This window comes from Vanacampus margaritifer, chromosome 2 (genome assembly GCF_051991255.1).
Source record: "Vanacampus margaritifer isolate UIUO_Vmar chromosome 2, RoL_Vmar_1.0, whole genome shotgun sequence".
Taxonomy (NCBI): Eukaryota; Metazoa; Chordata; class Actinopteri; order Syngnathiformes; family Syngnathidae; genus Vanacampus; species Vanacampus margaritifer.
In genome coordinates this window covers 22,859,540-22,872,020 of record NC_135433.1, presented here as the reverse complement: position 1 = coordinate 22,872,020, position 12,481 = coordinate 22,859,540, and the positions used below count along the sequence as shown (strand labels likewise).

The 12,481-nt window shown below is 40.8% G+C and overlaps 1 protein-coding gene and 1 long non-coding RNA gene across 5 annotated transcripts in view; one reads left to right on the top strand and one right to left on the bottom strand.

Annotated features, from left to right (window-relative positions):
- The window catches only part of LOC144042904 (uncharacterized), a 183,009-nt gene that overhangs the window by 63,597 nt on the left and 106,931 nt on the right, over positions 1-12,481 (top strand). The window lies entirely within an intron of this gene.
- The window catches only part of ttyh2l (tweety homolog 2, like), a 47,806-nt gene that overhangs the window by 27,753 nt on the left and 7,572 nt on the right, over positions 1-12,481 (bottom strand). For 3 of the 4 annotated variants that reach the window (XR_013291390.1, XM_077559729.1, XM_077559730.1), the window contains exon 3: positions 7,703-7,814. Coding sequence is in view for 2 of the 4 variants with exons in the window: in XM_077559729.1 (XP_077415855.1) it covers positions 7,703-7,814 (112 nt within the window). In the remaining 2 variants the exon portion in view is untranslated. Of the gene's footprint in view, positions 1-285; positions 421-7,702; positions 7,815-12,481 lie in introns of those variants that run through there. The other variant, XM_077559731.1, reaches the window with a different exon arrangement.

The window sequence follows — 12,481 nt, the reverse complement described above, 5'->3', positions numbered from 1 at the left end:
GGGAGAGCGTATAAAGATCACTTTAAGCCAAATAAATTCCAAAAATCCAGTATCAGTTGAGCACTAAGCTTACTTGTGTACACACATACACACGCGCACATACACAGCTTTGTCGTGTTCTCTTTAGTAGAAAGCTCGAGTAAATCTGAACAGATGTTGTTTTTCTCATCTACAAGACTCCTCGATGTCTTTATCTCTCGTACTTTCACACCCGAGACCCCCGAAAAACACGCTCCAGCGCGCCCTGCGCCACTGTTCATTCTCACGCCGTAAAAAAACACCCACCGTGAAGAAGATAAACACTCTCCTCGACGCTCAAACTTTTCCAACAGTTGATTACATTCTAGCCAGTGAGAGTCTACTGCGTAAGAGAGCGGGCGACAGATGAGGTTGAAAAAAGATACGAGCCCATCCTCCATCCACTCCATCACTCCTCCCGAGGGACGGGAGAGCGTGCGAGTGCCAGTAAAGCCCTCGCAAACATCACCTCCTCCCCTCTTGGTCGTCATAACGTCCCCAATCTTATCTGCACGCTAGTGGGCTTGATTGGAAGACATGGAGTCCGTCAGCTCTCTACTGTGGGTGGACGCCTTGCCTTAATCGCAGCTGTCCCACCTTCCTCGACAGCAGATTACAGACCGTGGATATCAAGGAATACTAGAGAGCTGGGTGAAAACATTTTTTTTTTTAAATCACAAACTATTAGAGACTATGAGAAAGAGGATTCAATGATAACAACAGGGTTTGACATTAGCTGGGGCTCGATGGTATTCCGCTATCTTTGGCAATTAGTAGTAGAAAATGGCCCAAAAGTGCAACTTTTGTTTCGGACCGAGTTACTTACATCACCGAAGCAAGCCGCCAAAAACAGGATGTTGTGATGAAACAAGAAAATAATCAAAAACATGACAGAAACAAACTTAACGAGAATGATGTCGCTAACTTCGGCTAGCCCGATCACAGCTAGCAGTAATAGCTTCAAACCAGTCTTAGCCTGCCCACAGAATAGTGGCGAGCAACAAGAGCGGCGATGCAAAGTTGATACCCAATTATAGTGTCCAGTATTGCACGAATAACAGCTGTGTGCCAACAAGAACTTCAAAGTTTTAGAGCAATACACACAAACACCAACAGACGTTATGGGATTGTGTTGTTACTGTCATTAACACCTGTCATTAAGTATACAGTATATGTTCAACAAATTATGTCATTTTCCTTTTAATATTTTAACTTTTTTTTCTAATAATATTACATCTTAGTTTTGTCCTAGAATGTCAGATTTCCCACACAGTTATGCTCGTAATACTGAATTTAATTCTCATATTGTGAATGTAATCAAATAAAATTGCAACATGTGTCTCATAAAATAATACTGCAATGATATTCTCAAAAATTCTCTCTCCTTATATGTTTTCCTTCATACATTTTATTCACTTTTTTATTAGGAATTAATTCTTGTAATATATTGCCCTTTTTTTTTACCTTAATGTTACAGATTTTCCCCCAATATGAGGAATTTATCTCTAAAATTCAATGTTTTCTTGTAATATTTATTCTTTTTTTTTAGAAATGTTATTTACATAATGCTATGTATTTATTCACATAAATGTTTAAAAAAATATCAAAATGTCCACACAATTAATCGTAATATTATGCAGATTAACTCTTAATATTTTAATATTATTCTTATGAAATCAATTTTTTTTCCATCTTAACTCATTCACTGCCATAAATTCTAAAAAATAAAATAAAATAAAAAAAAGATTATTAAATATTCGGGGCTTCAGGCGGTTAAATTTTTTAATCGTAATTAATCGCATGACTTCACTAGTTAACTCACGATTAAACACAAATTTTATATCTGTTCTAAATGTACAATAAAAAATCTAGGTTTTCATACTCTTGTTAACAAAAGTGGGTAAAAAAAATGTAACAAATAGAAATTGTTTTGAATTTTTTACTTTTATAGCCGTCAATGGGAGTGGCAATTAATTTAAAAAAAGAAAAGAAAAGATCTTTAAAAATTTGGGGCTAAAATTCCCAATTAAAAATAATCGCATGATTTCAATAGTCCGTCCGTCCGTCTTCTTCCGCTTATCCGGGGTCGGGTCGCGGGGGCAGCAGCTTTAGCAGGGATTTCAATAGTTAACTCACAATTAATCACAAATTTTATATCTGTTCTAAATGTACAATAAGAGTTTTTTTTATAGTTATTTTTGTTTTACTCTTGTTAACAAAAGTGGGGGAAAAAATGTCAAACTAATAGAAATAGTTCAAATTAATTTTTGATGTATATAGCCGTCAATGGCAGTGAATGAGCAATTTGTTCCCTCATATCGCGACTTTATTCTTTTGAAACTTTAATTCATAATTGTAACTAGAAATGGGCGAGTACCAATAGCAGGTATTGCTATTGGCCAATACCTGCCTTTTTTAAGTTATTGGTACTGGTGGCAACCGTTTTACGATCAGGAAATAGAAATGAGACATTAGAAGAATAGAAAACTGACATTAATTCCATGCAATTTTAAGGAAAAAAGCTACGTTGGGATACATAGGTGTTTCTGTAAAATGATCATACATTTTGGGGGAAGTGCCTTGTTATCGGTAATGGTGGTATTGGTCTGGAAAAAAAAAAGTAGAATCAAACATTCCTACATGTAACATTAACTCTGTAGGTCTTAATTTTATTTTCTTAATTTAATGTATTCATTTGCATGAAATTGTGTAATATTGCAAATGGTGAATCTTTATTACGACCTCCTCATTTTATTTGCCTTTATTGCCTTTTTTCTTGTCTAATTCCTTTCTTCTTGGAATTCTATGATTGTGTTATTGCAATGTTACTATTTACTTCCGTTTAAGTGTGGCCCTACTAGCTCTTCATACTTGTAGTCTAGTATAGTCTCTCTGCGGCAATTGTGTCAATACAACCGTAAACAAAGTTCACAGCGGTCGAGATGCACGGTGAAATAGGAGCAGGCAACGCATCGTGAAAAGTAGAGCCGTTACATTCTGAGAAATCACAGATGGCTTTCAAAGAAGAAGAACTGTACGTATATAAGTGGAACTGCAGTTGCAAATTGAAAGCATACATTCTAATATGTTCTCCACTTTGCTGCTGCACTTAAACGCTCGTAATGGTAGCGTGCTGCAAGACAGACATAAAGGAGGCCCGGGAGCCATCAAAAGCCTCCTTCAACAGCAAAATAAGAATGAAAAAAAAAAAAGTCCTCGGAATGTAATCTGTTCTCTCTGCGACACATGAGGATAACTCGCCGAATGTGAGAGCGCATATTTTAGGTCGAGATGAGCTATCAGACAGAGCCAAACAGCGTAAATCACTGACATCACACGCGCTTCGCGAGAGATTACATCGCTTTTGGGCCTATTTGCTTTGCCCCAACCCTGCGAGGGGAGCACAGGCGGGAGGAGGGAGTACATTTGGAATACTACAGAGGCAAAGGCCAACAGAGGACAAGCTAAATAACTGATATCAACCTACCTGCCTAGAATCGCAGTATTTTTTGTGTGTAAAATAAGACAATTCAAGGGGCCCTCAGAGTATGTTTTGATGTTTAGAACATTGGATGAGGAACTAGTTTTCACATAAGAATATGTTGTCCCGAGCCTCAAGAAGCCACTTTCTTTCACTGATTGCTGTTTTTTACGTTATTGCTTATATGAATGGTCGAAACAAATTATGTACTATAACGTTGTGCATTTGGTGCAGTAGGTTAGTGACAGACAAGAAACGTCGTATATCACCCCAAATAAGGAAATAGAGATCCGGACGTTGACGCCACGCGTCCCAAAATGGGCGTTAGCGAAGTGATTTTGGCAGCATGGGAAACGTGTCTCTAAATGGCAAACACCACAATTCAACAATGATTGACATCTGTTGTAGACCAGCTGCCACAACGAGAAGAAGAAAAAAATGATAGAGCATGATCCAGGCCACCAAAAGAGGAACCAATGCGTAGCCAATGGAGAACTTTGTACATGGTGGCTGAATCAGCAGATGCTAACTTGCCTGACGCTAGCCTCTTACAGTAGGAGGCTAGCGTCAGGCAAGTTACCACACGCAAAATTTGGGGGAAATAGGCCTAATCCGTTTCGTTTGTTTGTGCTGCTACGGTTTAATAGATATCACACAGTTGAATTTAATAACTGACCAACACCATAGAATTTTCATGGCATAAATGACGCCAGTGTCAGATGAATTAGCAGCTGCTAAATTGCTAACGTACCTGAAAAACACTGACAAGACTTGCGTGAAACTGCTAACTAAAAGGCTTGTAAATCCTTTGTATGATGAGATTTGTAAGCACTCACCAGTGTAAAAGGGGGTAATTCCGTGTAGCAGCACTTAAATTTAGTTCCATCTCGGTGCGTTATGAGTCTCCTTAAGAGTAGGGATGCACCGAAATGAACATTTGTGTCCGAAACCGAAAACCAAAAGTGAGAAAATCGAAACGCCCCAAAAAATTATGCCAATTTTTACTATCATTGAATTTATTTTAATTGATTACAATTATGATGTTATTTTAAAATATTCATTTAGCACTGGCATTTTAACAAAGCAAAAAATAAATTGAAATGTGCCCACACCGCAGACATGTTGGCTAATGGTACATTAAACACCAAACGCGGGGTGAGCATTTTCTGGCAGTATGATTGCATTTTATAGTCAATGTAGTTCGCGCGGGCTGGCAGAAATGCGTGTGGTACTGATGACGCGTTTTTATTCGGAGCGGGACATGATGCGGCGCACTTAAAATCCACACTTTCACAGATTCACCAACATTTAAAAATAAATAAATAATAAATACATTTCTTCACACCAGCCAATCGGGTTTGGGAACGATCTGCAAAGTCACACACAGCGTCCTGTACAGGTCTGTAGCCACCAGGAGATAGTGGTAAGTGTTTACTTGTTTAGAACTGTTGATAGCAACAGTGTTAGCATTAGCTAAAGTATTTAGCACCGCCGGAATGCCAGCGAATAAAAGGAAGCGCTCGAGGGGCTCAAATCAAATGAAAAAAGGGAGGCGCTGCAGGAGACCCTAAAGTGCTGTACCGTAGTATAGCAAGCGACACCTCTTTCCTCCGGTTACACTTGTTTCAGACAACACACAATTGTGTACATATGTACACATTTACAGATCAAACTACACACAAACACACATTCTCAATCCCAATGTGACTCCACCACCTGCCATTAAAAGCATTAAAGATATTCCAGTCTCCTGATTCTCTGACCAGAATCAACGGTCCATACTACCGGCCTCAGTCAGCATAAATTCTCTATATTAATGTGGACAACACTACATTACCCATGCCGCTCTCTCGTGTTTCTTTATGTAAACAAACTGCATACACACATTGCATTATGTATTTATTTATTTAGTAAGGCTACAGTACAAAAAGTTACTGTTTGTTACAAGGAGAAAATGCAGATGTTAAAATAAAAAACATCTTTTGGTTATAGAATGAGTTATTCATTTAGTTAAAAATAAGATTTGTATTCTTTACTGATCCTGATTATTTGTGACCTAAACTGAGTGTGTACATCGGAGTGTGTATAAGGACATACAGTACACAAACCATCACACACTATCACTCAGCACAAAGGAGAGGCTTAGCATCCATTAAAAGCACCTCCTTCCTCCCCTTGAGCCTCACGAATAACTTTGGCGAATGCAGGTCAGGGCCAAAACACACGCAGAGACGATCCCTATTAGGCAAAAAGCGGATTGAGACCTCCTGCGGGGAGGCGCCTCCACATCTGCGGCGAGCTCCGACTCGACTGTGATTTGCTGTTTTGCGAACTTGGTGTCACAGTGCTCAGAAATGAGCAGGTTGTGCTGCACTGTCACTAAAAAGCCTCATTAGAAGACTTGGAAGATAAAGATATGACAATAGACATTTTTTATGACTTCAGACATACTCAGTGCCACACACACGTTTTACTATCTTTGTGGGGCCATCTCATTGACATAATGCATTTCCAAGCCCCTTCCCCTAACCATCAAAAATGTTTGCCCCCATTCCTTACCCTAACCTCAACCATAACCCAATTCAAACCTAAACTCTAAAACCAAGTCTTGGCCCTCAAAAAGAGGTCTAAACTTGTGGGGTCCAGCAAAGTGGCCCCACAACTATGAAATGTTGAAATGTTGGCCCCACTATGTAACAAAAACAAGACCACACACACACACACACACACAGATCTTCTTTCTACTCCAGAAATTACACACACACACACACACACACAAAAAAGAGTGAACGCATTTGCAAAAATGTATTGCACTGAATTGCAGTTGTGTTACGTGGATTATTGCTCAAGTTCTCAAAGTTCTGACTGTCTGTGAGGCACCAAAGGCTTCCGAGTGTGTCAGAGGGAGGGGGAAGAAGGGTTGCATAAAACACTAGTTGGATGTTTTTTGGGTGTTACGCCCAAGTCGAGCAGACATTAAAATTGACCACCATTCATGCTTGTCAATTTTTAATTATTGCAATAATAAAAAATGTTCAAATTTGCGCACACACAAAAAAGAACAGTAAAAAAATTAAGAAAAAATATAGTAAAATAAGAAAATTAACATAAGCAAAACTATCTGCCAACAGAGCAAGAGAATTTTACCTGGAAGATTTTGAAAAAAAGGAAAATAATACTAGGCCTATATCAACCACAGAGGTCTTGAAAATAGTATTTTTAGACTAAAAACAACTAATATTTTTTCAAGCTGTAATATATACAACTATTTTCTTAAAATACATACTATTCATTTATGTTTGGCCAACTTAGCCTGAGTGTCAAGCAGGGAGGTAACGGGTCCCATTTACTGTATTTGGTATGACCCAGTCAGGGACTGAACCTAGAACTTCCCAGTCTGAGGGTAGACACTCTACCACTAGACCACTAGTGCATTTAGTGGAAAGAGGAAAAATGTGCTTAGTAAATGTAATGAAACTACAAACTGATGATTTTTACAAGAAAAAAATGCAATACAATAAAGAGCTATATTGCACATTTGTCTGACAGTTTTCAGACTGATTTTTTCATTTTATCTTATTAATAGATATGCAAAATCTTAAAATGAGAACATTTTGATGTTGGTTAGTCATCTTAAAACGTGGAAAATGTTTGTTTTAAGCCTCAGAGTTCTTAAAACTGTCTGTACTCAATGCCAAGACTGCTTGATCAAATAAAAATAATTAAGTAATAAGTATCTTAAAATAAAGAAAATTATTTTTTCTGACAATCTTATTGTAAGTTAAAAAAAAAAATTCAGAGCAAAAAAAGCAAATTTAAATTACATTTAAGAAATTATATCTTACTTACGATAACAGTTTTTGTAGCGTGGCTGTTTTTTTTTCTTTTTTAGAACTTTGCAGAGACGGTTACAGAGTGAGTTTCAGGTGGTTGCAGCCGAGACCCTTAAAATACACACATTTTCACCAGGGTACACGCACTTGCAAACATTGGTGGGGTTTTGAGCAAGTTGAGGCTCCCAAAAAGGCGATTCATATGTTGGAAAAAAAAAATCAATGAAACAACTTCAAAAGGACAATAATTGTTGATACCGTTGAGGCTCCTGCATTCGTTTCATTTTAATTGATTGGTTAATAATAAACAACAAGAGGCAATTGGAGACTATATGAGAATATACAGTAAGTAAATGACGGCCCCTCTTACCAGGCTGTTGATGCTGCCCAAAGTGCGATTGGCATTGTAGATGGAGTAGGTTAACTGGTACACGCCGTCGTTGGTCTCGCTGTTTCCATAGAAACCCACTCCCACAGCAGAACTGTGAATAAGATGAGGGACACGGCATAAAAAAGGTGTGCTCCTCTGTCTGCTTGTACAGAATCACGTTGTGTTCAGAGTACATTCAGTAGACTTCAACACCTTAATGCCGTAAACCAGGACCACAAAAGGTTTTGTTGGCTACTGGGGGGCATGACACTTACAAAGCACTGGTGGTAGACCCTGCTCTCCTACATGTTCACATAACCACATCTAGTGAGAGCTGAGGTCAGTTATATACTCCAGGATATATTTGTAGTTTGGGTTTGATACAGTATAACTTTTGTGACACAATCTTGTAACTTATGATTGCTGGTGACTATTTTCACAGATGAACAGAGAGGAAAGATCACTCTTAGTTTTAGGACATCCCACACCACAAGATTATCATGGATAATCTTTGCGATAATCCAAAAGGGAGAATCGGGCTCAAAATCGTGCCAATTATCAGTATATGTGTGTGTGTGTGTCCAGCATTAGAGGACCCTAACCCTAAACTATGGCGGCTATTTGATGAATGGAAAAATGTAACAATGTGCATCTCCTCAAATCCACTCCCCATCACGAACCAATAGCCAGCCAGCCAGTCAGTCAGTCACTGGAAAGCTACCAGTGGGATTTTCTACCTCCTGCGTCACTGTCCACTAATCTCATTGTTCTTGGCGACCCACCTTGACCCTGGATGGAATTCCAATCTTGGCTCCTAAGTCTACTCCACGTTAGGATCCACTGACCTAACTCGTGAGCGAGCTCTCCAGCTTGTGAAGTATCGTAATTGATAATCGAGCGACTAATGGTCCAAATATGCTGATGGAACTCCTACGATCCTCCTTGGGATCAAAGACGCAGCAGAACTGTGTCACTTATCGGAAAATGTGCCTCCCTGGAATACACCAGAGCCCGTGGTTCCAGTTAGGCTGCTCTAATAGTGAGATAAGAGCATATCAAGGCAAGGGATATCAGTCAAAAGGGAGTGATAATGTCACACTTGACAACCTGACATTCTTCATATCAGACATCTTGGTCACTGGTCAAGTGGTCATCAGTCCAAACCAGGACACACCTTGGAGTTAAATGCATGATGTATTAAAATAGGAATTGATATTTGAATCCTGTAAGGCATTTGGTAAATCTTTAAATAATGAATGAATAGTGACTTAACATGCCCTTTCACACATGAACAAAGCTTCAAGATATTTGTGTTCCGGCTCATGTGCCGTTATGTGGATGACGTGGGCCTTGATTGATTCCAGAGCCAATCTGGAGGCACATCAGAGGCCATTTTTGACAAAGTAATGACACGGTAATAACACTCTAATGAGACGGGGCATCATGAGGCAGACACATTGATGTTTGTAGGGGGAGGAGAAGCCTTGAATGTAATCTATACTAATAATACACAAGTGGGCGATTGTAGGAATTCATTGACGAGGTTCAAAGCACAACAAAGCATTCCAGTCAAACCACATAAAACAAACTGATATGATATTGGTGCTCTTTTTAGCTTTGTTTGATTAACTATGGGTAAGACTAACAGTCAAATAATGAATTAGAAAATCAAATAATCACAAAAAAAAAAAGAAGCAAATGCTCATATTTGAGGAACGCGAGTATCACAAAACAATGAATAATTCAAACTGAACAAAGACATCAAGCAGTCACCTGATTACGGCAATAATATGGCAAAATCGCTACAACAGTTTTATAGCAAAATATTCAGGGGTCACTTTCTGGATTGCAGTTTTTGGGTATTCTCAGGTCGATCAAATTATGGACAATGAGACTATCGAAGATGAATATCATTGTATACAAATAAAGTTATGATCGCTCCTCGGGCACGGCACAAGACTGTTTATAAGGTTTTTCACTATGGTGATAGTCGTCTCACATCATTGTGACTAATATGTTAAATCTGGTGTGCCTTCCTTAAGTGCACGTTGATACACACACACTGGCTGACTTTGATTTATAAGGCCCTTCTTGGCATAGCTCCGTCTTATTGAAGAACTATTCTTCAGAGTACAGTAAGACATTATGTGACATTCTCCATCTTTTTGTTGCATTCAGATTTGCTGCCCCACAGCCTGGAATTCTTTACAGGTTGAATGATAGCCTTTTGATCCAAGCTGATTGATAAACAGCGTGAGACCAATTATTAATTATGCTAAAAGATTTATGCACTCTATTTTAAGTCACTGCGCAATTGCAAAAATTGTGTTTTAACTCTTTGTATATCCTCAGTTTTAATGATGCGTGCTGTTGACCTATTGGCCACGTCATCCTTGTAAGCGATCTTCATCTCAATGGGTTTTTATCTGGTTAAATAAAGGGGGACCTTTTTCTTGTTTTTTATTGAGCTAATAAAATCTTTTCAATTAGGACCAATCAAGGCTCAAAACTAGCAGTGTGGTTTTCGTCCCTGCCGTGGAACAGTGGACCAGCTCTACACCCTCAGCAGGGTCCTCGAGGGTGCGTGGGAGTTTGCCCAACCAGTCCACGTGTGCTTTGTGGACTTGGTGAAGGCGTTTGACCGTGTCCCTCGGGGAGTCCTGTGGGGGGTGCTTCGGGAGTATGGGGTACCGAGCCCCCTGATACGGGCTATTCGGTCCCTGTACGACCGATGTCAGAGTTTGGTCCGCATTGCCGGCAGTAAGTCGAATTTGTTTCCTGTGAGGGTTGGACTCCGCCAAGGTTGCCCTTTGTCACCGATTCTGTTCATAACTTTTATGGACAGAATTTCTAGGCGCAGCCGAGGCGTTGAGGGGGTCCGGTTTGGTGGCCTCAGCATTGCATCTCTGCTTTTTGCAGATGATGTGGTGCTGTTGGCTTCTTCAAGCCGTGATCTCCAGCTCTCGCTGGAGCGGTTCGCAGCCGAGTGTGAAGCGGTTGGGATGAGGATCAGCACCTCCAAATCCGAGACCATGGTCCTCAGTCGGAAAAGGGTCGAGTGCCCTCTCCGGGTCGGGGATGAGATCCTGCCCCAAGTGGAGGAGTTCAAGTATCTTGGGGTCTTGTTCACGAGTGAGGGTAGGTTAGAGCGGGAGATCGACAGGCGGATCGGTGCAGCGTCTGCAGTGATGCAGACTTTTTATCGGTCCGTAGTGAAGAAGGAGCTGAGCCCAAAGGCGAAGCTCTCGATTTACCGGTCGATCTACGTTCCTGCCCTCACTTATGGTCACGAGCTGTGGGTCGTGACCGAAAGAACAAGATCCCGGATACAAGCGGCCGAAATGAGTTTCCTCCGCAGGGTAGCCGGGCTCTCCCTTAGAGATAGGGTGAGAAGCTCGGTCATCCGGGAGGGACTCAGCGTCGAGCCGCTACTCCTCCACGTTGAGAGGAACCAGTTGAGGTGGCTCGGGCATCTGGTTCGGATGCCCCCTGGACGCCTCCCTGGTGAGGTGTTCCGGGCATGTCCTACCGGCGGGAGGCCCCGGGGACGACCCAGGACACGCTGGAGAGACTACGTCTCTCGGCTGGCCTGGGAACGCTTGGGATCCCGTCGGAGGAGCTGGCTGGGGAGAGGGAAGTCTGGGCTTCCCTGCTAAAGCTGCTGCCCCCGCGACCCGACCCCAGATAAGCGGAAGAAGACAGACGGACGGAAGGCTCAAAACTATAAAACGAGCAGCCTTAAGACAACAACACGTACATTCCATTTTGCAAGCAAGTCATCAAAGTGCTCTCATAAAGAGTTTAAATTCAAGACTCACAGTCTACTGTCTGCCATCTTCTCCCACGTCCAAAATCTTCATTTGTGATGATATGATTTAATTGGATGTCATATGCAGCGGTTTCAGAGAATATGATAGGATTGCAAAAAAAATCAAACACAGACAGACAAACAAACGTTTGGCTAAATGGCATCACGCTCAATCACTTAGCGTCACAGCAGGACTTGTGTACGGTATGCTAAGGGCTATGCTAAGAGACTGCACAGTCTTTAAGCAAAAGGATCTGAGAAACAAATAAGAGAAACTGTTAGAGAAAAGCTGAAACTGTTATGAAAAGTGAGCGATTGATAGAAATCATTTGGAAAACAACTCACAAAAACGTGACTGGCATCAGATATACAATGCGTGCAAATCAATAAACCTTTTACTTAGATGTCCTTGAAAATCAGCAGGTTTCTTACTTCATTTTTCTTTGACTTGGGCTTTTTCGTATTTTGCAAGTTGCATATTTTGCAAGTGACTGCGCTATACCAGCCTCATTTTGCGTTAAATATATCATCGTATATGTTGATATGCCATACAGTAGCAGCACACAGTGTCATAAAGAGACGAGTGATGGTTGATGTGTGCTGCGATTTTAATACATTTCTTGTTATCCGACGCTTGTTGCCTGCACATTTTGGCCCTAACGTTCAATTCACACTGAGTGTGGAACGGACGCGGTGCGTTTTCCGTACGGCCGCCGCAAGGAATAGAAAGCATTCGAGTCTGCGTGTCAATCCACACCAGCTGCAGTATGCGGTGCGGAACAGATGTGGCGCTGTGGAAGGTTTCCGTAAGCGTTCTATGCGGATTTTCATGAAGCTGACAGGAAGTCGAGCGTCTGCATCAAGGTAGATCCGATATATTTCAAAATAAAACCCTTTGCAAAGTCTTTTTTGGGTGGGGAGGGAAGCTAGCTAACTACATAGCATGCCACGAGTCGGACATTTAAGACAAA